The sequence below is a fragment of the Cebus imitator genome, unplaced genomic scaffold, assembly GCF_001604975.1.
Source record: "Cebus imitator isolate Cc_AM_T3 unplaced genomic scaffold, Cebus_imitator-1.0 Scaffold42, whole genome shotgun sequence".
NCBI classification, from domain to species: Eukaryota; Metazoa; Chordata; class Mammalia; order Primates; family Cebidae; genus Cebus; species Cebus imitator.
This window is the reverse complement of record NW_016107357.1, coordinates 11467464-11492473: the sequence shown is the minus strand read 5'-3', so window position 1 is coordinate 11492473 and position 25010 is coordinate 11467464. Positions and strand designations below refer to the sequence as shown.

Below are 25010 nucleotides of genomic sequence, written 5' to 3'. Positions count from 1 at the left end.
TTATGAAGGATGGTAATAGCGACCCTATTCATAGGGTTATTGAGAAGACTGAAGGAGTGAAGGCCTGTGAAAGGGTTTCTTATCTCATCCAGACATTATGGTCTTTGCCCATTTCAGGAAATGTTGGTCAGGCTGAGATCTGCAGGCTGCAAGGGAAGCCTCTATGCCCAGGGCTGTACGGCAGCTCAGAGAAGAGCTTTTACGGGGGCATTTGTCCTTGCAGGGTTTACAGAGAACAGGCAAGAAGCAGGTGGTGGTTCTAACAGGTGGAGAGAGAGATGGTACCTTCCTTCAGAGAACTACACACAATCAGGATAAATCCCAGCTCCCATGTCTCCAAGCTGTACCACTGATGCCATTTCTTCTCAGACCCTAAGGCATGCTCAGGTGCTTATAGGTGAGCATGTATGAACTAGCCATGTGGCTCCAGATGACTGGGAGAGTTTTGAATACAGAGAGAAAAGGGATTGAGTTATTACCTTAGGGAATGGATAATGGAAGGAGGCTATTTTATCTTTCTACTCAGCATCAGCTTGACAGCAAATCCTGTTTATGAATGAACCACCTGATGACCGTTTTATTATAATCCCTGCAATGGCACTGATGTGATTTCTTTGTGCTGTGTTATATCCTGTGTCTACTGGAGAGGCCAGGGAAGGTGGGCATAGAAGCAGTTCAATACTGGCTCCCGTGTGATAGTTTAAAATCCTCATCAGAACCAGGAGGCACATGAACAACCCCAGAATAACTTCTGCTGCTCTTGATTCCAGAAGTAAAAGTGTTTTTGGTATTTGTCTGCTAACCTGTGACATGCTCGCCTGCCGAGCTTTCTGTAGTTGGACTCGAAGGAGTAGCCAGAAAGATCTGTCAATGAGGAGTGTATGTTTTCTATTATTAGTCTCTGTAAATATCACATTCCTCCTCCTCAGACTGAGGTTCAAGCCAGAGGTACATTCTTATTTTGGCCTCACTGGTCTTTAAAAAAGAGCCTGATTACCACATCTGCATTGGGAGGCACATGCCCGAAATGCTAGCATTGCATCAGATGGCATTCATACTGATGGCCAGTGCTTATTCCAAATGTTGTATGAGCCAGTGGTCGCACTGTGCTGTATGTACAGTGTTTCATTTTATCTCATGATGACTCTTTGAGGTGGGCACTCTAACCTTTGCCATTTCACAGACGGGGAAATAAAGGTTGTGTGGGGTTATGTACCTTGACCTTGGCAGGCACCTGTTTGGTAGGTCAGATATGCCTGACTCCAGAACCCAAGCTCTATTCGTGCTAAGTGCTCCTGGAGACTCCGCAGGGCCTGAGCTGCAGTTGCTCAGCATAGTGCACTGGCCAGGCTCTGCATCGGAGCAATCCACTCACAGGCAGAGCTGTCTTAGTGAGGCCCTCCCAGCTCTGGGCAACAGATCTTTTCATCCATGTGTTATTGGGATCATCATCACCATCACAGCTTCTGCCTTTATAAAGGACTTATCGTGTGTTGATGTCAGGATTTCACCTGGATTGCCATTGCTTCTTTGTGGCAATGGCAATGACAGTCACTGCTCACCTCTCCGATTCTGTAAACCACAGTGGCACACAATGTTGGAATCAGGATTAAGTCATCTGTAGGACATCTGTCTTTCCCTGCTGTTGGAGGTAAAACACCATTCCCCCTTATCTCCAGGGATTTGCTTCAAGGGAGTCAAACTCAGCACCTGTGCGTTTAGGGTCTCATTTATCTAGGAGACTGTTTGCACTTGGAGTTGGGAAGGGCCTATTTCCTGCACTAAGGTGGACTGACCTCTGCCCTGCCCCACAGGCAGGCAGCTCTATACCCAGAGACGTGCTCTTTCTATATGAGTGGGCCCTTACTTGCTAGCTGACCATAATTGTAGCTGCTGTTTATTAAGCACTTAGTGCTTGGCACTGGTAAGCACTTTACAAGTACCATCCCAGGCCTCCTCCTGACAGTCTTACAAGCAAGGGAGGATTATCCCCTTCTTACAGAAGGAACAGTAGCAATAAATCTAGGTCCTGCTTACTACCTAGAGAAAGCAATTAGTTTTTGTTTTTTTTGGTTTTGGTGTTTTTTGAGATGGGGTTTTGCTCTGTCGCCCAGGCTGGAGTGCAGTGGTGCAATCTCGGCTCACTGCTACCTCTGCCTCCCGGGTTCAAGCAATTCTCCTCCCTCAGGCTCCCAAGTATCTGGGATTACAGGCATGTGCCACCACCCCTGGCTAATTTTTTTATTTTAGTAGAGACAGGATTTCACCATGTTGGCCAGGATGGTCTTGAACTCCAGACCTCATGATCCACCTGCCTCAGACCCCCAAAGTGCTGGGATTACAGGCGTGAGCCACTGCGCCGGTAGCAATTAGTTTTTTTTAAAGAGCCAGAAAGAACCTTAGACATCATTAGTCCAACCCCTTTATTCTGTAGAGGAGAAAACTGAGTCACCTGCCCGGCATCTCACTGCTCATGGAAGATAAAGCTAGACCCCAGCCCTCCTGTCTCCATCTGCTGCTCGTCTTTGTTGTGTGCTGTCTGAGCACACAACCCCACTGCCAAGCCCAGCCCCAGCCCTCATGTTCTGACCCTGGAGTTGTGTGTTTGCAGTGATTTATTGGGATACAATAAACATCCTGAACAATGGTGATAGGAGCGGACCACTCAGTGACAGTGACCACCCTGGGGACAACTCTGCAGAAGGTAGGAACCATCCAACAAGAAGCAAGAGGCCATAACCCCAGGTATCTCATGCAGGATACACAGCCAACAAAGGGCAGATTGACACCCCAGCTATTGGTGCCAGAATCTACTCTCAGCCACTCTAGCTGGTGTGGAAGGATCATTCTGAGGTGGTGTTGGCTGATAATTCTACTTTCTGTAGAATTCTGGGCTTCCAAATGTGAGAACTCTGGAGCTTGGATAGAGCAGGTCAGGCGGGCTCAGGCCAGGAAGACAGGACTCCTCTGAGACAGGTGAGACAAGCCCCAGGTTTGATGGGAGGCAGGGAGCAGCCTCCTGCCAGATGGAGTCCTCTTCTTAGTGAAATGTGCTAATAAATTACACAGCACACCGGCTGTCTCAAGTATTCCCTTGGAACTGTGCCTGCATAGAAAGGAAGGACTCCACGCATCCCAGCTTGGACACCCTGTGACACTCTGCCCACGCTTGGCTCTCTCTGTTGCTCCCTGTCAAACAAAGAGGGTGTGGGATGACCGTGAAAATAACAAGAGTAGGAATAGCTGCTGTTTCCCGAGCACGTGCTGACATGCGCTCACTCACTTAATCCTTACAGCTCTGCAGGGTAGGCGGACTGAGGCACCTCACACAGGATGCACAACCAACAAAGGGCAGATTGACACCCCGGCTGTTGGTGCCAGAATCCACTCTCAGCCACTCTAGCTGGTGTGGGAGGATGGAAGGATTAAAAAAAAAAAAAACTCTGAAAGTGCTCCCGACAGCTGCTGACACTGGTGCGTGTCTGCGGGAGGGAAGAGAAAAGCTCTCTTCTTCTCTCTGCCAGTGACCTCCTGGATATTTTGCTCTTTCTTTTGAGGCTCTTCGTTTATTAATAAAAAGCCAAATAGATAGCTCAGATGGGCTTGTGGCTTTTAAAAGTCAAAATCTAACCTATCTATTTATTTTGCATATAAGGATTAGGAGGATGCTGGGTTATTTTCCTTTGTACATCTGAAGCATCCAGTGCAGAAGTTTCAACTTGCATTCTGGGTTTAGGGCCAACTCACAGCAAATTGGAAGATGAGAGTGCAGTGGAGGAGGGTGTGACTTCCTCGTATCTTTGGCATTTAGCTGCTGTCCCCCCCATCCACTGCCCTACACCCGCAGCTCATCTGTATACACGCCTCTCTAATCAGGGAACTTGCTTATGTTTTGCCAATAACTGCTTTTCCTTCCTGGAGACTTGATAGCCAATACCCTGTGTTACAAAGAGGAGCATTTATAACCGATGGAAAGGGCGAACAAGCATCTGACTACCATATTCACATTTGGGTGATTCTTTTTTTTTTTTTTTTTTAGCCTGATTAGAAATTCACCTCATGTTTAGAAATCCATCATTAGAAATTACAGATCTGTACTGCTTTCAGTCTTCACAAGTGTGGGTGCTTTTGCTTGTCTCCTCTTATTCCTCCTTGGAAACTTAGGTCAGAGGAAGAGGGAAATTCCAAAGAAGAAAGGGTCTGGCATCCATTGGAAATGTATGAAGAGATTTCACCCCCTGGGCTGGGCAGTGGGCTGCTTCCTGCTGAGGGCTGCGAGCTCAAGGAGGGCCATGGCCTGGACCCTTTGCCTGCTCTCTCCTCACAGACTCTGTGGCCTCCTAATTAAGAAATACAAAGCTTGTTTCAGGACTAAACGTTGTTTAAGGAGTATAAGCTGATGCTGAGGCCGATAAGATGGAATACACAGAATATCAGCCATGAGAGGGATAGAAGCTTCCTGATCCTGCTCTCTGGTTTTGCAAATGAAACTGGCCTTTTATCTGGAAAAAAGGTTAGAAGACTGTTGGGACCTCTAGCGCCCGTTTCTTTAAAATAGCACCTGTTCTTTTTCTACTCATAAATGCCATATATTTCATTATCTCAATTTCCAGAAATTATATTGAGAAAAGCATAAAGGACAAACTGGAGATCACCTATAATCCTGCCGCAGGAAGGGGATCATGGCTGATGCTTAGCTTTAGATTCTTTCCGTCTTTCCGATTGCATACACGCTTTGTAAAAGTTCTAAGTAAGTTTGGATCATACTATTCATATTACTCTGTAATCTCGGTAAAGGTATCCTCTGAACATTTTTTTTATATTCTTAAATATCTCTCAAGAACATTCTGTTTAACTTAGAGAGAGTTCCATGTCATGGATGTTTCAGGCTTTTTTCTATTCATTCCCAATTTGGGGACATTTCATTTATTGGCACCGTTTTGCTATCATAAAACTCACATGTGACCAGGCATAGACTGAGGCAGGAAGATTATTTGAGGCTGGGAATTAGATACCAGCCTGGGCAACATAGTGAGACACCCACCTCTATGAAAAATTAAACTAAAAATTATCCGGGTGTGGTGGTGTGTGTCTGTAGTCCAGGCTACTCACGAGGCTGAGGTGGAAGAATTGCTTGAGCCCAGGAGTTTAAGGCTGTAGTAGGCTATGAATGAGCCACCATATCCAGCCTGAGTGACAGAGCAAGACACTGAATCAAAAAAGAAAAAACCTCACATGTATCACTGATTATTTATTTTCGAATAACTTCAAAAAATATGAACATTTTACAAAGTCGTATTTCACCTTAAAAATTCAGTACCTGTTTATACTTCCACGAACAGAAAGTATGTTTCTTGAGCTCTGAACAAGACTGGGGGCTGGTCTTTTAAGCATGCGCAAATGTTTGAGGAGAAACAGTGCCTTCCTGGTTTGTCTTCCCCCGCTAAGTGTGGCAGCTCAGCTCCATGGCCCTTGGCACCTTGGTCCCCGTCACCCATGGCAGTCATTGCTCAGCAGTCACAGGCCCCAGGCAGGGCTCCAGAACCCTCGTCAACAGCATACACAGGCAGCTATATTAGGGCTGACACAAGAGCCAAAACCTACTTGCCATCTCTGGATCAGGAATTGACACCTACTCCTTAGTGATGTGCAGAGTCCTGCTGTACTCATTCCTGAAGAGATGAGTGTGTAAGATGCAGGAGACACAGGGGTTGCACCTGCACACAGTGGTTTTGGAAACACCCTGAGTGCTACTCCTGTGAGCACCTGAGCAAACGCCGAAATCCGTAAATCGTAACCTTGCTCACTGGCATTGTCCATACCTAGCCGCGGCTCACCCTTCCACTGGAGTGATTTAGGAAGCCAGAGCCTTCGATATTCATGAAGCCTTATGAAAACTCCTTTGGGAAGGGACCTGAAGGCTTTATCCACTGATGTTTCATTCTTCATCAAGATCTTGGCAGAGCTGCAGAGTTAGAGTGGGAGGAGGCCATAGGAGGACCCGTCACAGAGGAAGGCTGGGCCAGGGGAAAGGTGGGAGGAAGAAAGTCACCTGCTGCAGGGCCCTGAAATGTCATTGCCCAGCACCTCGACACAGCAAGGATCTCTGAAGGGACTCACACATCATTTATACTGATCACCTTCTGTCGAGGAAGTGAGTCCAATGCACCATGAGGTGAATAGAGTGAATAACTTCCATCACTGTTTCCCTAACAGAGTCTGTTAGCAGAGATCTCTAAAGAAGCTGTGAAATAGGATTTATATAGAAGTGGGGCAGCCTTTCCCACTGCACCTACATCAGCTGGAGGGTTTCCACTGGAGAGGAGTATTCTGTGTTGTTGGCATTTACGTGGGGGTGCTCTCCAGGAGCGAGCTCTTTATCAGATCAGAGAGCATTCGTGGGATAATGGTGGGGAGGACGTTTATCTTGCTTGTTGCTAGGTATGGTTTCTAGTGCTCTGCATCTAACAGCTTTCACTTTTGATTTTTCACTCTAGATTTTTTGTCTCTTTGCATGAAGATCAAGAACGGTTGTGTTGTGCTTTGCAGTTGACCTGTCTAATGTGGGATTCCCTTTAACAGGAATAGAATACAGAAAAATTCAACAGCAATGAAACTGCTCTGTAAACTTGCTCGCAGTGCAGTCTGACCTGGGTAATTTGATTTGTTGGAAGGTGAAACCTGAGCTGCAGAGCACTCTGCTTTTTCAATCATAAACGCCTGCAGCTTATTCTTTTCTGGGCTGACAACATTAGAAATGCATTTGCCTTGTGTGTCATGGACAGTTCTCTTGGGCATTGCCTAGAAGACCTGCTTGCTATGACTTGCGCAGTTTGGAATGTTTAGATGATATGGGCCACTAAGTGTTGGTTGGGTAGGACTTCTGGTCCATGGGAATCTTTCATGTTCCCATCCTCTCCTCTTTCATTCCCAGCTAGCCTCCTCATCCTCTTGGCTCAGGTACCTTGCCCACAGGTGTTATTAGTGCTTAAGGTACTGCACTGAGGTGGTGAGCTTCCATAGAAGGGCAGCATCATGGGGGAAGGAAGCATGATCGAAACCCAGGCTCTGTCACCCGGTGGATGACGTTGAATGATTTGTGCAAGCTTTGCCTGTTTCCTCACCTGCAGAATTTCTCTTGGAAATGTGGTGTTATTCCACATGAATCCCCAGTGGCGTGGCAGCCCTAAATTAAGGTCAGTGTTCCCTTCCCATATGGGACACCTCAAAATTAGTACCTTGTAGAATTAAAGAATACACCTTGGAGGCTCCCTTCCAGAAGGAATAATCTGACTCTTGTCCAAGCTGAACAAGTCTGTTGGGAACAAAACAACAGCCTCTGGGTTTCTGCTCTTCTGGTTTTTTGGTTTTGTTTGTGTTTTTGAGATGGAGTCTCGCTCTGTCACCAGGCTGGAGTGCAGTGGTGCAATCTCAGCTCACTGCAGCCTCCGCCTCCTGGGTTCAAGTGATTCTCCTGCCTCAGCCTTCCAAGTAGCTGGGACTACAGGCGCCTGCCACCACACTGGCTATTTTTTTGTATTTTAGTAGAGACGGGGTTTCACCATGTTGGCCAGGATGGTCTCGATCTTCTGACCTTGTGATCGGCCCACCTTGGCCTCCCAAAGTGCTGGGATTACAGGCGTGAGCTACCACGCCCAGCCTCTTCTGTTCTTTTAAGCAGTGAAATCCTTGTCTCCAGGAGCCAAATAGCAGTAACCTTTGTGTCTTCAATTCTTCTGAGAATAGGTGTTTCTTAATATCCCAGATTGAATTAGAACTCAAGTCCCAGCTGGCTGTCTTCCACTGGCCAGAAGCTGGCTCCTGGAACGGGCTCAGTGGCCAGGCCTATCTCAAGAAAGCTGCCCCTCCTGCCCAGCCACTGGGCCTCATCCGAGGGCACTTTGTCTCATTGCTGCTTTCCTCTTTGTGAGAACCCCATCCTAAAACTGCATAATTTAAAGCTGAGGAAAAAAAATAGAATGGCCATAAGATGGGCAATCAGAATAGCTTTTGTGTTTGAAAGCTAAGACTAGTTTTAAGTATGCACTGACAACTGTCTGGTCTTGTTCTCTTACAAACAGAAGTCTCAGCGAGCTTCGGTGAGTTTAGACAAATAACAACCAATCTCCCTTTTGAAGTGAGCAGGGACTGTGCCTCTGGAGAGGGTCTGTGAGTACCGCAGTCCTGTCCAGACTCAGAAAAGGAGGCCCCGAGGGCACGCCAGGAAATGTGATTCAGCCAACCGTGGTGTTTTGAGCGCCTACTCTGTCTGTGCCTGAGGGCTTACGTTTTATCTAATACATGGGACAGATCATGGACGGGCAGTGTCGAGAGGCATCTATGAATACCATAGGGGCGCTTGGCTTTCCATGTCATTTCCATAGCATTCTCCTTCAGTTCTTAGCCACATGCACTGGGGCTGTGAGGGCATTGGAACAGCACAGTCTCCTGATAAGACCACAGTGTGGTGGTCAGCGGCAGAGGTTCCAGAGCTGGATCATCTCAGCTAGTTCTAGTTCTACCACTTCCTAGTTCTGTGACCTTGTTAGAGGCTAAGGGTTAAGGCATATCCTTTAACCTCTCTGTGACTCAGTTTCCTCTTTGGATAAATGGGGGTTAAGAATAGTACAGATCTCATAGGCTTGTCATAGAGAATAAGTGAATCAAGTTCTCATCTGTAAAGCAGACAGAACGCAAGCCTGCACATAAACACATAGAAGCATATGCATGTATGTTACACAAAGTACATACAGATGATTTGCTTCTATTTACTGATAAATAGGATGTTTCCCTTGGCAACACTTCTGGAACTCGGCTCTGGAAGCATGACCTTGAGAAAGGAGAGGGGACAGTGGGGCCTGGAGGGCAGAGTCCCCACAGCTCACAAACTGCAGTGCTGACCTTTCCCTTGTTTCCAGGGGGAAAATGAAGAGGATGGAGCCAATTGCCTGCAGGTCTCAATGGGACCAGCAGTGGCAGGGCAAAAGGCAGGTAGCGCCCAGCCCCATCTCGACTGCAGTGGCTGGAGGAGAACGCAGAGCATCTTTCCTGCTCCCCTGCAGCTCCACCCCGGTCCTTTCCGTCTGGTCTCCTTCTCCGTGTTATATTCTGCATCTGCAGAGGCTTCGGCTCTGTTCTCAGCCCAACTCTCCTTGTGAGATGAGGAAGCCGAGGCCTGTGCCTTTGTTACTTATTTGCCCCTGGGCGGACGGCTGCTGGGGCGAGTTATTTCTCTCCTTCCCATCATCCTTGTATCTGTGTCTCCATCCTAGCTACCCTTTTTCTTATCTCTTCCTTTTCTCTCATTCTCCTTTCTCTCTCCCATCCTGGTGTGGGCGGGTATGCAGGAAATTATAGGGATATAATTAGTAGCCAGGGAGAAAGCAACTCCAGCCTGCCTTCATTTTTTCTTGGACCAGTTGTGCTGAGATAGGATCAGCACTGTCTATCCATGGGATGCCATGAGTACCCCAGGGGTTGTGGAAACGGATCAGGACTCTGCCCATGGACCTTCCATACTGCCTCTAACCCCAGATATACTGTGACACACCCCCTCCCTGTCCCCAGCACACACATAGACACTCAGAGTAAGCACAGAGGGCCAGATAGGGGAAGAGAAGCAGCCAGGTGTGGGGTTAAGCAGAGCTGGGCTGCATAACTTCGGCAAGTGACTGGCATGCCTATAAAAGCAGGTAACAGATTGCACTGGTTGATTCCAGTCCTGTGCAGTGTGTTTCTCAGGGTGATGCACCAGCCAGGCATGGCAAGCTGCCCAGGCTGGGGAGGGGAGCCTGCGACCTGGCCCATGCCCCAGGAGGGGTGGCAGAGGACAGGCAGTGTCTCTGACTCCTGAGCCTGTCTTACAGGCATGGCTCCATGTGGATTTTGTTGGTGTCTTCATCATCGTCCTAACGTATAACCTTGACATTTCTCCCAAGGAGCTGCTTCTAAGCAGGATTCCCGTCCTGGGGTGGAAGTCTTCAGGTCTCTCCTCCACATCCACGGTCTGGGTTCACCTTGTGATGTGACACTTACCTTTTCATTTGGGTTGGAAAGAGCCAGACCCTTTGGGGCCCTGCAGTCTTCTGGCTTCACCCAAGACTCTCATTCTTTCTGGCCTGTGGCCAAGGCCTTCCAAAGGTCAAGACAGGGCCTGTGCCACTTCCTTTTTGTTTATTTGCTTCTTTGGGCTCCCAGTATTTTGTCAATGCAAAGACAGGGTTACAAAAAAGGTAGCACATTTTTTATGCCCAACCAATCTGTGTATCCCTGAGACTATGTGTTGAAGCTCACTTGTATATAAAAACAAAAGTCTACATTCCATGATCTTGGGGATTGAGAGGCCTGGGCTAAGTGCACACCCTCCCTCTGCACGTGCACACTTACACACACGTCCCCGTGCCCTCACCAGGGTAGGACCTTCCTGAACCTCAGGCTGCCAGAAGGGCTTCTCACCCTAGACCTGGCCCAGATGTGATGGACCCTGTCCCTCTGTCTTTTTCTTCTCTCCCTCATCATTTTCTACCAAGCACCTTCATGCCTTTGACCTTCTCTGTGTGCTGCAGAGACGCTGCTGCCTACCCTCCAGCCCTGAAGAGTCATTATCCTCCCGCGTCATTTCATTTCCCCACTCATTCACTCACTCAGCAAGAAGTGCCCCATGGGCCAGACACTGATCTAAGCCCTGAAGATACAGCCAGGATCAGCACAGACAATGTGGACCTTACACACACTTTTTCTTTTAACCCCTCCCTGGGGATTCACCGTAAATGACAAAATCCCTACTGACTTCCTCTAAAAATACTCAGAATTTCATGCTTCCACTTTAGCGATCAGACCCCTCGGTCTTGCCCTGCCAGGCCCCACACTCTTCCCTGTTGCTTTTGGGGTAAGGGCCACTTGGCCTCAGCAGCACATATTTCTAAGAATTTATTTTAGGCATGAAAAGAATCCCAAGCCCACGTATATTTAAGTGGTCAGCTTTCAGCTTTTTTCCATCTCCCCAAACCTTTTCTCTCCTCCATCCTACTCCTCCCCCGCAGCCACCTCCTCACCCCCACCATCTGCGTGGTCAGACCCTGAGCACATCTGTGGAAATCAGAAGCAACTACAAAGTTAGAAAGACCCAGCCTTCTGGGGAGTTTGTTCCTGCCTATGTGGGGTGTAGTGTGGTGCGGGGAGGAGAACCCCTAGCTTCTTGGTGTGCCAGCTTGCGTGACCCTGAGCAAGGTCTCTTCCCCAAGCCTCTGCATTCACCTGCAGAGCAGGAGTCCAGTAGCCCTGTGCTTGGCTGTCATGAGAATGAAACTGGACCCGAGGATGCTCTTTGTAGTGATTGATACAATGAAGAGCCTCCATGGGGTACGCCAGAGTGTTTCTCTTCTGTCAAGGACATTCTCAGAGTATAATGCTTGAAGCCTAGATAACTAAGTATGCTTTTTAAATTTTATTTTTTTTTAAGAGATGAGGTCTGTCTTTGTCGCCCAGGCTGGAGTGTAGTGACACAGTCTTGGTTCACTGCAGCCTCAACCTCCTGGGCTTGAACAATCCTCCCACCTCAGCCTCTTGAGTAGCTGAGGCTACAGGCGTGTGCCACAACACATATTTTTTTTTTTTTGTAGAAGTGGGGATCTCACTATGTTGCCCAGGCTGGTCTCAAACTCCTGGGCTTGAGCAGCCCTCCTGCCTCTGACTCTCAAAGTGCTGGGATTATAGGCATGAGCTGCTGTGGCCGGCCAGCATCCTTTTTATTGCTCAGATTGCTCCCTATTAACATGGTCCTTTTCTCCATTGCCTTTCATAGAGGAAGGACTAGGGTGGTCCCTGGAGGGCAGGGGGATGTGTGCCATGGTACATGATTTGGCAAGTTGGGGCCCCAAAAATGGTTGGTGAAAGTGATGAATGTGGTGGCACTTCACTCTCCAGGCCTCTGTTTCTTCTGTAAAATGCAGACAGTTAGAGTCTTCCTTGGAAAGCCCTCGGCCTGGCTGTCAGTGAATTTCTGTTGATGATATCTCGATGAAAGTTTCCAGGCTTCAGGAACCTCCCTTAGGGCCAGGCACCAGGCAAGGTGTATTATTCACATGATCTCATTTATTTCACGCTGCATGACAACCTTTCAAAGTAGGTATTTCTGTGTCCATTTTTACAGGAAACTAGAGCTAGGAGGGATTAAGAAATTTCTCTAAGACTGTGCAGTTAGCTAGAAGTAAATTTAGTGTGTCAGCTCCCCAAATCCATCAATCTGATTCTAAAACTTGGGCTGTCTTGTGCACATTATCTCTCTAAATTTTTCTGTAGAAAACTTGTTTTTCAGAAACTCTGTAAATCAGTAGTAAAAGAAGGTTAGACAGAGTGATGATTAAAATCTGAAGAATGAGAACAACTTTTATTAGAAATCGATATACAGGCTGGGCGTGGTGGCTCACGCCTGTAATCCTAGCAGTTCGGGAGGCTGAAGTGGGCTGGCCAATCACTTGAGGTCAGAAGTTTGAGACCAGCCTGGCCAGAGATAGGTGAAACCCTGTCTCTACTAAAAATACAAAAATTAGCCGGGCTTGGTGGCGGGTACCAGCAATCTCAGCTACTTGGGAGGCTGAGGCAGGAGAATCTCTTGAACCTGGGAAGCAGAAGTTGCACTGAGCTGAGATTGTGCCACTGCACTCCAGCCTGGATGGCAGAGACTCCATCTAAAAGAAAAATCAACATACAGATGCAATAGAAGCAAATTTTGTCTCCTACAAATCTCTACATGTAGTTAGCCTACCTTAGGTTAGTACATAGAATTGTAAGCCATAGCTCTTTAAAAATATATATGTGTGTACACACACACACACACACACATACACACAGAGTGAGCCATGCTTCACTTACATTCTGAGAAAGGCATCATCAGGTAATTTTGTTGTTGTGCAGACATCATGGAGTATATTATACAAACCTACGTAGCATGGCCTCCTACACACCTAGGCTATATGGCATAGCCTGTTGCTCCTAGACTACAAACCTGTGCAGCATGTGACTGTACTGAATACAGTACAGTAGACAAGTGTGACATCATAAGTAATTGTGCGTCCAAACATACTAAACATAGAAAAGGCACAAGAAGACTACAGTATTATATGAGACCACCATCCTATATGCAGTTCATTGTTGACTGAAGCATCCTATAGTTAATGACTGTATTGTGTGTGTATTCAAAGGGCTGCATTAGTCAAAAATTGTGAAGTTTTATCCTATTGGTGAAATCATCTAAATAAGCCCCCTCAGATTTAGTCCCTAGTCACTTTGAGGTTACTACATAGGGAATGCTTAATGCAAATTGCTTTTTCCTAGGTGAGATTTTTCAGTCCCCAGGTGGTGGAAGCGTTTTACTTACGAAACCAACTCAGGTTACCAGCAAACAAAGTCAGAAAGCCATAGCCTTGGCCCTGTGTTAGAAACTCTATCTGTCTTTGCATCTCCTCCCTCCCCTTATGTGGCCTTTTCTCTTCGGATCATTATTTACTGAATGTGCCAGGTTTTTAAGAACTTACATTCTGCCCCCCATTCCCAGGGAAAGGGTGGGGTCTTTAGGGGAGGGAGGAGCCCCTTATGTGTTGGCATGGTGGGAGACAGGAGGGGCTGTGCGCTGCTGCCGGGGCAGGGGTGGGGGGAGTGTTGGATTGCCTTTTGTTTTCAAATATATAAATATATATATATATATATATATAGATATAAACATATATACATTGATATATTTGTATGTAATATCCGTATTTATTTTTAAATGTATATGGGTATGCCTATATATGTATGTGTATATATGTACGTATGTGTATATATATGTCTGTATGTATATATATGTATTACGTATGTATGTGTGTATGTATATATGTATGTATGTGTGTATATACGTGTGTGTGTATATACGTGTGTGCGCATGTATGTGTATATATATATGTGTGTATACATATGTATGTGTATGTATGTATATGCATGCTTTCTTCCTTGTACAGAGAAATGCCCCAGACTGGCAGACGGTACATGTAATTTATATGTACAAATATGCATAGTTTAATTTAAAACTTATATATGGATGTATACATTTATATGATATGTATCCCTAAATATATACACTTATGTGTGTGTGTGTACATCTCTAGTTAAAACTTGGCTTGTGCCCCAAGTGTGTGAAACTCCCCAGACTGACACACTGTGCCACACTGGTTCTGGAGAGCTGGGATTCCACAAGACCACAGCCCCCAGTGCTGTCCTCTGTTCTAATGTGGAGATGCAGCCTGCCTTGCACTGGGGTGTCAGGGCCAATCATTCCTGTGGTGTCTGGGAGGAGCTGTGCTCCCACACTGAGAGAACTGGAGAGCTGGCTGTTTTGGAGCAAAGGAGGATACAAAAGCTACGGGAGCGGGCACTGTCAGTTGGTTGCAGCAGCTTCTGGAAGGTTGGAAGGGAAGGGGGTAGCATTGGAGGCAGTGGGGGCACCAGGCAAGGACCCAGGGATTGGAAATGCAGCCGTTCTCATGGTGAGCCGGGGTGTGGTGGCCGCCCCAATGAGTGCTCCGCCTGTCTGGGTTTCAGGTCCCACCCGAAAGATGCCTTCCAGCGCCAGTGCCGTGGACTTCTTCCAGCTCTTTGTCCCGGACAACGTCCTCAAGAACATGGTGGTGCAGACAAACATGTACGCCAAGAAGTTCCAGGAGCGGTTTGGGAGCGACGGAGCCTGGGTGGAGGTGACGCTGACGGAGATGAAGGCGTTCCTGGGCTACATGATCTCCACCAGCATCTCCCACTGCGAGTCCGTCCTCAGCATCTGGAGCGGCGGCTTCTACAGCAACCGCAGCCTCGCCCTCGTCATGAGCCAGGCCCGCTTCGAGAAGATCCTCAAGTACTTCCACGTCGTGGCCTTCCGCTCCAGCCAGACCACCCACGGGCTCTACAAGGTCCAGCCCTTCCTCGACTCCCTGCAGAGCAGCTTCGACTCTGCCTTCAGGCCTTCCCAAACCCAGGTGAGGCCAGCTCGGGGCGAGGGGTGGGGGAGGAGCCCGGCCAGGTGTCCTCGCACTCTCGGCCTAGGCTTGTCTGGCAGCCAGGCTTTGGGATGCCCGTCCTGCCCTCTGAGTTCACTTCGAGGTCGCCTCTGCTATTCTTCCATTCCTTCAATCCACATAATCCCAATTAGATCGAGGGGGTAATAATACTGGCTCTAACCCACAGACAAGTCAGAATTCAGTCTTTTGTCCCAAGAGGCAGTTTTCCTTCTCTTTTCTCCCCATCCATCCTTTTTTTAATTATTTCTTTCCAAATAGTGTTTTGCTCAGGCAAATATTAATTTTCTGGTCATATTCTCTGAGTATGAGCTCACCTGTTGGTGATGAAAGGAGGCTTAGAAGCCTTCTGGGTGGCGGAGGGAGTGAGCCTGGAATTGCAGCTATTCTTCGGATCCTCGGGGGTTACTTACGACCACACAGAACACAGCTAGAGCTGTTGGGTAAGGGTTTGGCAGAGCTCCAGCCATCACTGGTCTGATTCCCTAATACCTTCCCCAACCAGTTCCCGGACGAGAAGGTTCTGCCTACTCTCAGCTCCTGAGCCCCTCCCTGCCTTCTGCTGGTATCCACTTGCATCTGGCCCTGGGAAGACAGAATTCCATAATCTTTCTCAAAATTTGCCTGTTGGTCTAGCAAATTAATGAAATGGCTAATTTCTTCTTCTTCTTTTTTTTTTTCTAGACAGAGTCTTGCTCTGTCACCCAGGCTAGAGTGCAGTGGCACGATCTCGGCTCACTGCAACCTCTGCCTCCTGGGTTCAAGCAGTTCTCCTGCCCCAGCCTCCCGAGTAACTGTGATTACAGGCCCCCGCCACTACACCTGGCTAATTTTTGTATTTTTAGTAGAGATGGGGTTTCACCAGGTTGGCCAGGCTGGCCTTGAACTCCTGACCTCATGATCTGCCCGCCTCGGCCTCCCAAAATGCTGGGATTATAGGCATGAGCCACAGCACCCAGCTGAGATGGCTAATTTCTAGAGATGTCTCTAACCTGAACCAGGAAGTTCTTGGACCATGTGAGCCCCATTCGCTTTGTCTTGGTTTGTGTGGCAACAGCAGTTCAGTTCAATTTTATATATATATTGAAAGACCCATTGCACATCTATCTGTCCTGTGATGCTTCTAAGGCTCTTCTAAATAAACCTCCAATTCGTATTGACATTCCCTCTAGGTCCTTTCTCTAACTCTCTATAGGATGCCTTCCCCCCAACACAGCTGAAAATCACAGGGCTTTTGTGGGGAAGGTAGTGTCCTATTTCATGTCTGCGGGAGCCTTACGTTCTCTGGATTTTTCTCCCCACTGTCTGGTGAACACGTCAGGCTCATTATGATTTCCCGATGTTTGCAGCATGCCTTTTGGCCCCTGGAATTCTTTGCCTTCTTCTACTTTGCAAATGCATCCAGCCTCCAAGGCCAGTGTAAGGCCCGAAGTCCTTGTGGATTCCCTGTTAGCTCAATTCCCCCCACTACTGATGGGTTAGTCACATGCCACTGCGCCTCATCCTCCAGTGTGTCACTTACCTTCCTAACAAGAAGTGGAGACTTTCAGGGACATGAGCCCTGCCCTATGACAGGTCCTGTGGTACCAAGGACAGGTTCGAGCACTGTCATTTATTTCACTAAATACTTGCTTGGTTGAAAATGAAACAAATGAGAGACAGTTGCCTGGTTGCAAGGGAAAAATAAACAACGCATTCAGACCCGCTGGAGGTCAAACATTTGGAGAGGTGCTGCAGAAGGCTCAAGAGGTATCTGCAATGTAAGGCCAGGGAAGTGCCCGGCCTCTCTGGCACACTAGATTTGTGGGTCACCTCTCTGCAGCCCCCAGGCACATGTGCCCTCAAGGGAAATCCGGCAGCGTTGCTGAGCCCAGCTGGGCGGGCAGTGGCTAGATCCTAGAGCCTTCAGAGAACTCCCAGAATCTAGTAGTAACCAAAGCAGCTGGTGTGTGTGTGTGTGTGTGTGTGTGTGTGTGTGTGTTTCTACACAAATACAAAATGGGGAGACACTGCATCTCCTCATAACTGGAGCCAGAATAATTAGAGAAATATTTTCTGGGAGGAATCATGCAAATCAATAAATGGATGTTTTGTCTTTCCCCTACCATACATACCACCCTCCACACCTCAAAACGAGCTCGTCTTGCACAGGAGGAGGCTCAGGAGATACAGTTGTGTAACAGAGAAATGCTGACCAGTCCGTAGCCTGGAGGAGGAGAAAGTGGTTTTTCTGTCAGGCAAAGTTTTCGGAGCTTTGGGGAGCATGCTGTTATGTGCTGCGTTTAGAAATGACACATTCATAATTCATTTAATGACAATAGAAAGGTAAAACGATCATGGAGGGTCAGAAATTCTTGCTGCCCCTTTTGCTTTGATGAGGCATGTGATTAAATACAAATTTGCAATGGATCATATGTTCAATGCAAGTGGAACAGAGATGCACTTTCTTTCTGAAGAGAATGAGAGAGGGCAGTTTTCATTTACTGTGGCCTCAGAAGATGAGTAGGATGCAGGTCTTCGGCAAGGATCACTGGGCAGGGAGAGGACAGTCAGAGGGCTTCTTTATGCCATCTTTTCCCTTCTCCATCTGCTCCCATTCTCCCACTGTGGAAGGTCAGGGGTGGGAGGGACTTGTCCATTGCACTAAAGCAGTTCCAAATGGGGCTTTGAATGTTTTATGAGCTACAAAGAGCCAGCAAGTGCAAGAAGCCAGGCATGAGGGCCAGGGGAGACACTGCCCCAGGATAGCCTCCCAGCCTTCCCCTTCACAAGACAGGGGAGACCACGCATGATGTCCCCATGTGTCCCTTAATAGAAAAACTGAGGAAACAGGTATGTACTGATAAGACTGAACAATGAAAGGCTGTCACTTTTCGAAAATTGAATTCAAGGCAACCTCCCCAGAAGAATGGAAGGATACTGCCCACATCACACGTGGTAAGCATCCTCCTCCATTCCGTCCTTGGGAGAACCTTTTTCTGACATCACCTGGGAGCTTGTTGGGAATGCACAGTCTCGGGCTCAGCCTCACTGAATCACAGTCCACATTTTAGCAGTATCCTCAGGTGACTAGTTTGTTCAAACTTTTTCTGTAAATAGCCACGTGGTTAGTATTTTAGACTTCATATGGGTTGTGTGGTTTCTGTTGCATGTTGTCAGCACTGCTATTGTAGCCCCAAAGCAGCCCCAGACAATATGTAAACGAACGAGCATGGCAGTATTCCAAAACAACTGTAGTTGCAGAAACAGATGTGGGCCAGACCAGGCAGCAATGTGCTGACCCCTGATCTAGGGCATCGTGCAGAGTTCTGGAAATCATTGCCTGCACTCATTTCATTTTACTGCAGATGTACACTCTAATTCATGATTAAGCTTGGGATAGGATCAGGGAGGGAAGTGTAGCACATTCCTAAAATAGACCCTAAAGCCTCCCAAAAGAGCTTTACCTTGAAGAAGCAGATCTGTGGCCACTCCTTGGAGCCTAATTTTGTTATGCCGGTTTTTTTTTTCTTTATTGTCTTATCATTGGGAAAAGTCCTATGATCATGTTATCAAAAAGTTGAAATAGATGAAGTAAGTTTAAAAAATGCCTTGGGAATCTTGTCAGAAAGGACATGACAACCTAGAGGACAGCCAGAGGCTGTGTGTTGCAGCGGGCCCACAGGGAGCTGGGTCATCTCATGAATGATTTATAAAAAGAGGAGGCTCAGCCTGGAGGAAGGAGGTTGTGGGCTGACACAAGGGCTGTCTTGAAAATTTTTAAAAAACATTTTTTTCTTTGTTTCTTGCTGGACAGAAGCCACATCCCTAGGTTTAAGTTAAATATAGGTAAATTGTGGATCAGTGGAAGACTTTTTTAGCAGTTGGAACTTTCCATGAGTAAAAGGGACATCCCTGAAAAGAAGTGGGTGCCCACTACCAGGCATGTCCAGCCAGAGGCCACAGGACCCGTGTCAGGGATCCCTCAACCACGCGAGAGTTGGGACTAGGGACCTTAGGCCAATAATAATAACAATAATAATAAATTCCATTGATGAAATAGCTACTGTATGTCAGGGCCGGTGCTAAGTATTTTGCATACAGTTTCTTATTGAATCCTTTCTAGAAACAGTAGTATAGATCATGATACTACCTTCCCCTAGGTAAGAAAGGTCAGGATCAGAGAGGTAAAGTAACTTAGTGAAGGCCACAAAGCTGCTCAAAGGCAGAGGCTGAATTTGAGCTCCAATCTGATGAGCCCCCAAGCTCATTCTGCCTTCCATGAGAGACTCTGCTTTTTCCCTCCTGGCAGGTGCTACATGAACCCCTGATCGATGAGGATCCTGTATTCATTGCCACGTGCACAGAGCGGGAACTGCGCAAGAGGAAAAAGCGGAAATTCAGCCTCTGGGTCAGACAGTGTTCTTCCACTGGCTTCATCATTCAGGTGAGCCCTGGGCTGAGCCCAGGGAGGGTTGGCGAAGAGGGTCGAGGAAGAAAATCCACGGGACTTAGGCTCATCTGATAACCAAGAACTTGTTCACATACCCTTTTCACTGTGTGTCCAAGTCCACCCAATGCTCCTGCAGGGGCCAGGGCTGGGCTGTTCCGTCCTCACCAGGCCAGCGGGTAACCAGCCCTGGAGAGGCTGCTGCCACACCTGGCCCTGTTCCCTGCACATTCTTCCTCAAGACTCCAACCCATCTGGGTAAATGACTCATCAAGGTTCAGGCTCTAGCAATGTTGGCCAGAAGTGTCACCCAAATGGTGGGTCATATGAAGTGACTACCATTGCCCTGCAGACTGTCCCTCAAGACTTATGGACTTGTGGCTTTGAAATTCAAGGCTGTCCCAGAAGGCCTCCCTACTCCCACCAGGCATCTGCCCACCCTTCCTGTTTCCAGGATGCCTCCTTTACAGACCACCACCAATAGCCCGCTGGTGAAATTATGAATAACCTTCACCAGGAACATGTGCCCAAGTCATCGGTCTTTGGACCCCGTGTAGCTGACATGGGTGCATGTTTTACAAGAGGTGGCTGAGCTCTGCTCCAGGCAAAGCCTATGAGGTTGAGCTGCCAGGAGCAGTAGGGTACACAGAGGGAGATGGTGGGGACAGATAAACACCAGAATGTGGTGCCTAGGTGACATCTCCCTGCCTAGTTTCTCATGTGTGCTGCACAGCGACACCACCTCTCATCAGACAGGCAGGCCAGTCCTGCGGTGACAGCTGACCGCACGCTCACTCACTGCCCTCGCTTGACCGCATCCCCAGGCCCCAAGGCACAGGGATTTTACACTTCCATCTTTCTCTGAACTAGAGCAGGATTCATAGGAAGATCCCGCTGAACCTCTCCGGTCCACCCCTGCTCCAGAACCACAGTGGGGAAAGTGTGCTTGCTCTGCGTGAGTGTCTTCCCTTCTTCCCTTCAAAGCATCAGCCAGACCAGGGACTCTGCTTGTGCATATGCACTGTTTGGGGTCTTGCCAGGCTGGACCTATCCCAGAGCGGAGTTCCCTCACTCCTGGAGGTGCAGCCTCAGCTCCTTGTCCCCTCACATTCTCCAGAGTCTTCTGCCATCTCCATAATGCCTTTTGTGATGATACTCCCATAGAGTACAGGTGCATCAGGTTCATTTTATATAAACCATCCCAAGGGACATTCGTTGATTCTTTGAGTAAATATTTGTTGAGCATCTGCTACCTGCACACATTGTACCAAGCATTGAGATATGCAAGCGTGGCACTGCCATCCTTGAGATCTGCCTAGGTAGCTTTTTTTTTTTTTTTTTTTTTTTTTTTTGAGGCAGGGTCTCACTCTTTCTCCCAGGCTGAAGTAAAGCAGCATGATCATAGCTTACTTCACCCTCAACCTCCCAGGCTCAAGTGATCCTGTCACCTCCGCCTCCCAGGTAGCTGGGACTATGGACGTGTGACACCATTCCCAGCTAATTTATTTTTATTTTCATTTTGGTAGAGGTAGAGTCTCACTGTGTTGCCCAGGCTGATCTTGAACTCCTGGGCTCAAGTGATCATCTGCCTCAGCCTCCCAAAATGCTGGGATTACAGGTGTGAGCCACCGCACCAGCCCTGTGTAGCTTTTGAATAAATGTTTACATGCGGACCCCATGTGCATCTGGCACCACTTCCTTCTCCCCCTCTAGTTAGTGAGGAGCTGGAAATCACATCCGTCACCAGGCAACGCCGCAGATCTCTCTCTCTCTCTCTCTCTCTCTCTCAGTTCAGATTCTTTCCCACTTTTATAAAATCTATAAAACCCACTTCTATAATAAAAGAAGTTTGGGTTGGTACCTTGAAGTTTCCTTTCATTTCTAAAAGTCTTGATTCTAGGAGGTTTCGCAGCAGCATGAAGGTTTGTTTTTAGAAGCCAGAACTGAAGCTGACAACTGTCAGTCAGAAGCAGCGTAGCTTCCACCATTGCCAGGGGCAGCCTTCAGAACGTGCTCAGAGTGTGGAGCAGAGGGGGCAGTTCCCCTGCAGTTACTGGCTGTGCTGTGACAGGGCTGGCGCGAGAGCTTTCTCAGCCCTTGCAGTCCCTCTCTTTGTTTCCAGCTCCAGCTGAAGGCGCCTGTGGCAGGCACAGAGCAGGGAAAGGACATCTCTGCCTGTGAGGAGCCCAGAGATGCAGAGGAGGAGCCACATGGCCTGGGGACAGTTGGCTTTTTAGTGTCATGCCCCTTTTCTTGGTTCTCCAGGTGCTGATCTTGGTTCGACAGGTTTTGAAGGTCAGCAGCCTGGGCAAGTGCAGCCCTGAGGCAGAGCAATGCCCAGCACTCTAAGAGCTTTCACACCTGCAGTTCCCTGACTCTCCCCACAGCCCTATAAGACACAGAGAGCAGGCGGTATTGATCCCATTTCTTAAATGAAGTCGCTTCGGCTTGCAGGGGTTACCAGCTGGGCAGCTGGGCAGCCCAGAGCCGGCTTCTCCCCTGGGCCTCGACCTGCCTCTTCCCTCCTCCATTCCCAAGGTATCAGCAACCCCTGCTCTTGCATTTACTTCCCACGCAAACTAAGCTGCTCAGTCATTGCTCTGGAATATGGAGTCCTTATCTAGAAACTAAACGGATGGGATTAGGTAACCAGTGAGGTCCCTTCTACTGCAAGTCTGTGACTCTTCTTTGTAAATGTCGTATGTGGGATTCTACACAGAAGACATTTTCTTCATTGTAGTTCCTCAGATGCATTGAGCTCTCCTGAATCCTTTCTCAGCAGAGAAGCCCCGTTGCCACTGGCCATGTTAAGCACCCTCTGCCATCGTGCTGTGCTGCTTGCTCAGGCAGTATCTGCCTCACGCCCTCCTATTTCTGAGGTTGGCTTTGGCCCATAGGATGCAGGCAGCTGTGGTGCATGAAGAGATTGGAAGGAGCAAGTACATACCTCTCCTTTTTTGGCTTCTCTGCCCTAGCCATGAAAAAATGACCACGATAGATCACCTGGGTTCTGAAAACCTGGGAGCCTAGTACACATTTATTATGGCCTGGTGCAGTGGCTTACACCTGTAATCCCAGCACTTTGAGAGGCCGAGGTGGGCGGATCACCTGAGGTCAGGAGTTCAAGACCAACATGGAGAAAAACACAAAATACATCTCTACTAAAAAAAAATACAAAATTAGCCAGGCGTGGTGGCATATTCCTGTAATCCTGGCTACTCGGGAGGCTGAGGTAGGAGAATTGCCTGAACCCAGGAGGCGAAGGTTGGGGTGAGCCGAGATCGCACCGTTTCACTACAGCCTGGGAAACAAGAGCAAAACTCCAAAAAAAAGGAAAAGAAAAGAAAAACGTTTATTATATGCCCCATCTATTTTGTGGTGGTTTGATACCCACCGTAATTGACCAGGAGCCTATCAGTTAGGTCTGCACAGCTGACCAGAGAACTGTCTTCCAGTTACTCTTGATTGTGGACCAAGATGAGGTGTTGAGGGGATGGTGGGTGTCCAGGTGTGTTCCAGGAGGGCCCAAGTTGTGCATAGGCATTGTTGCCTCAGTTGTGTACTTTCATCCTGCCAAGACCCTGAGCCTTTGACTGGCTCGACTAGGCTGCATTCCTCTGACAGGCGGGGCAACTGCGGGATGAGCTCCACTTGAAAGGTTCTAGATCAAGAAGTGAGTGAAAAAAAGAAGTTCCAAATTGGCCAGTGGTCCCAGAAAAGGTCCATGGGAAAGCTGAATGGGAACTCCATACAGCCAGCTCAGATCATCTGGGCCTCAGGTGCGGTCAGTTTATCCCCACAAGGGCATTTGGATGAGAAGGAAGAAGCTAACAGTTGGACAAAAATAATAATGGCGATGGTATTTAGAAGAACTCCAATAGATTCCTATATTTTTGTAGTTGTAATGCTCTTGAATTCATTTGAAGGGAAGTCTTTGATGAAAGTAGCTTAAAATCTTAAGTAATTTAAGGGAATATGTGGTATGTGTTAGGATGGCCATGAGAGGAAGAGATTAAATTAACTATCATTAAAAAAAAATTAAGGCCCTAATAGCCTGCACTGCTGAGAATGCAAGAAACAAAGAGTAAGAAGTTTCAAGGAGAAATAAGTAATCAGATGACACAGCTTTACTGCAGAGTGGGAGACCACCTGTGAATGCCATCCCAGCCTGAAACCTGGTCCAGCTTGTCCGTCCTCACGTTCATCTTTTCAATGTTCTTCCAGCAGTCTCTGAAATGAGGCACTGGTTCACTTTGGCAGGCATCATCTCCCACTTGACATTTGTAGGGCTGTCCTGCAGAACTGCTTACCTCAAAAGTCCTTGGATCCAGAATGTGTGTCTTGGTGTTTCACCAAGCACCCAGCACTTGGAAAGGAGTCAGGAGGCAAAGATGCTAACCTGCAATGCTCCAGGCCAAAGGAAACTGTCAGATGAGGCCATTCACGTTGCTCTGTGAAGTAGATTACCGCAGGTGGCTCTTTGGGTCTTTGGTAATTTGGTCAACTTTAATATGAGGAATGGTAAGAAATGAAATATATGTTGTGGGGGCTAAAATGAGAGGCATGATTCTGTTATCAACAAGCATAGCTTTCTGTGATGGTAAAATGCAGATAGCATATAATTTCCCATTTTCACCATTGTTAAGTGGCACTAAGTACATTTGGTGTTGTGTAGCGGTCACCATCATTCCCTCTAGGACTTCTCCATTATTGCAGCAGATGAGGGCACATCTCTTAGCTGCGTAACTGACCCCTAGAAGTGGTGGATCTCCCATGAGCCAAGGTGCCTTCCAGATGCCCTGTGCTTTGGGAGCTCAGAGAAAGGGTCGTAGTCTAGTTGAAGGCTCTACTGTGTCTCCTCGCTTCCCCAGGTGAGACCGACCACGATCTCCAGCTCTCCCAGGGCTGTGCGTGGGGCTCCCAGGGAGAAACATGTGAATGGCTGAGACAGCCTATGTGCTTCCTGGCCCTCAGCCCTGTCACCATCTGTCTACATTCCATGTAGGGGCAGTACTTGCTGTCATTGACTTGTAGCGTTGTTGAGCCAGTCTGTCGTCCAGCGTCTCCGTGGGGCGCAGGGATGCCTGGGAGTGCCTGTTCTTTACTTCCTGCCTGAGCTGGCTTTCTAGCTTTACCCTTGATATCAGCCAGACTTGTGGGTGTGATGGTTACTTTGATGTCTCTGGTCTTTGGCTGGACCATGGTATCCAGCTGTTTGGTCAAATAGTAGTCAAGATGTTGCTGGGAAGGTATGCTTTTAATTAAATTTTAAATGGGTGACCTTTGAGGAAAGCATATTAGCATCCATAATGTGGGTGGGCCTCAGCCAATCAGTTGAAGCGCTTAAGAAAATGACTGCTGGCTGGTCACGGTGGCTCACGCCTGTAATCCCAGCACTTTGGGAGGCCAAGGCAGGTGGATCACCTGATGTCAGCCTGACCAATATGGTGAAACCCAGTCTCTACTAAAAATAAAAAAAAATTATTCGGGCATGGTGGCATATGCCTGTAATCCCAACTACTTGGGAGGCTGAGGCA

At 47.9% G+C, this 25010-nt stretch overlaps 1 protein-coding gene across 1 annotated transcript in view; it reads left to right on the top strand.

The window, feature by feature from the left end:
- The window catches only part of PGBD5 (piggyBac transposable element derived 5), a 95356-nt gene that overhangs the window by 42249 nt on the left and 28097 nt on the right, over positions 1-25010 (top strand). Inside the window, exons 2-3 of the mRNA XM_017526503.2 lie at positions 14578-15005; positions 19336-19470. Of these exons, the coding sequence (XP_017381992.1) occupies positions 14578-15005; positions 19336-19470 (563 nt within the window). The remainder of the gene's footprint in view (positions 1-14577; positions 15006-19335; positions 19471-25010) is intronic.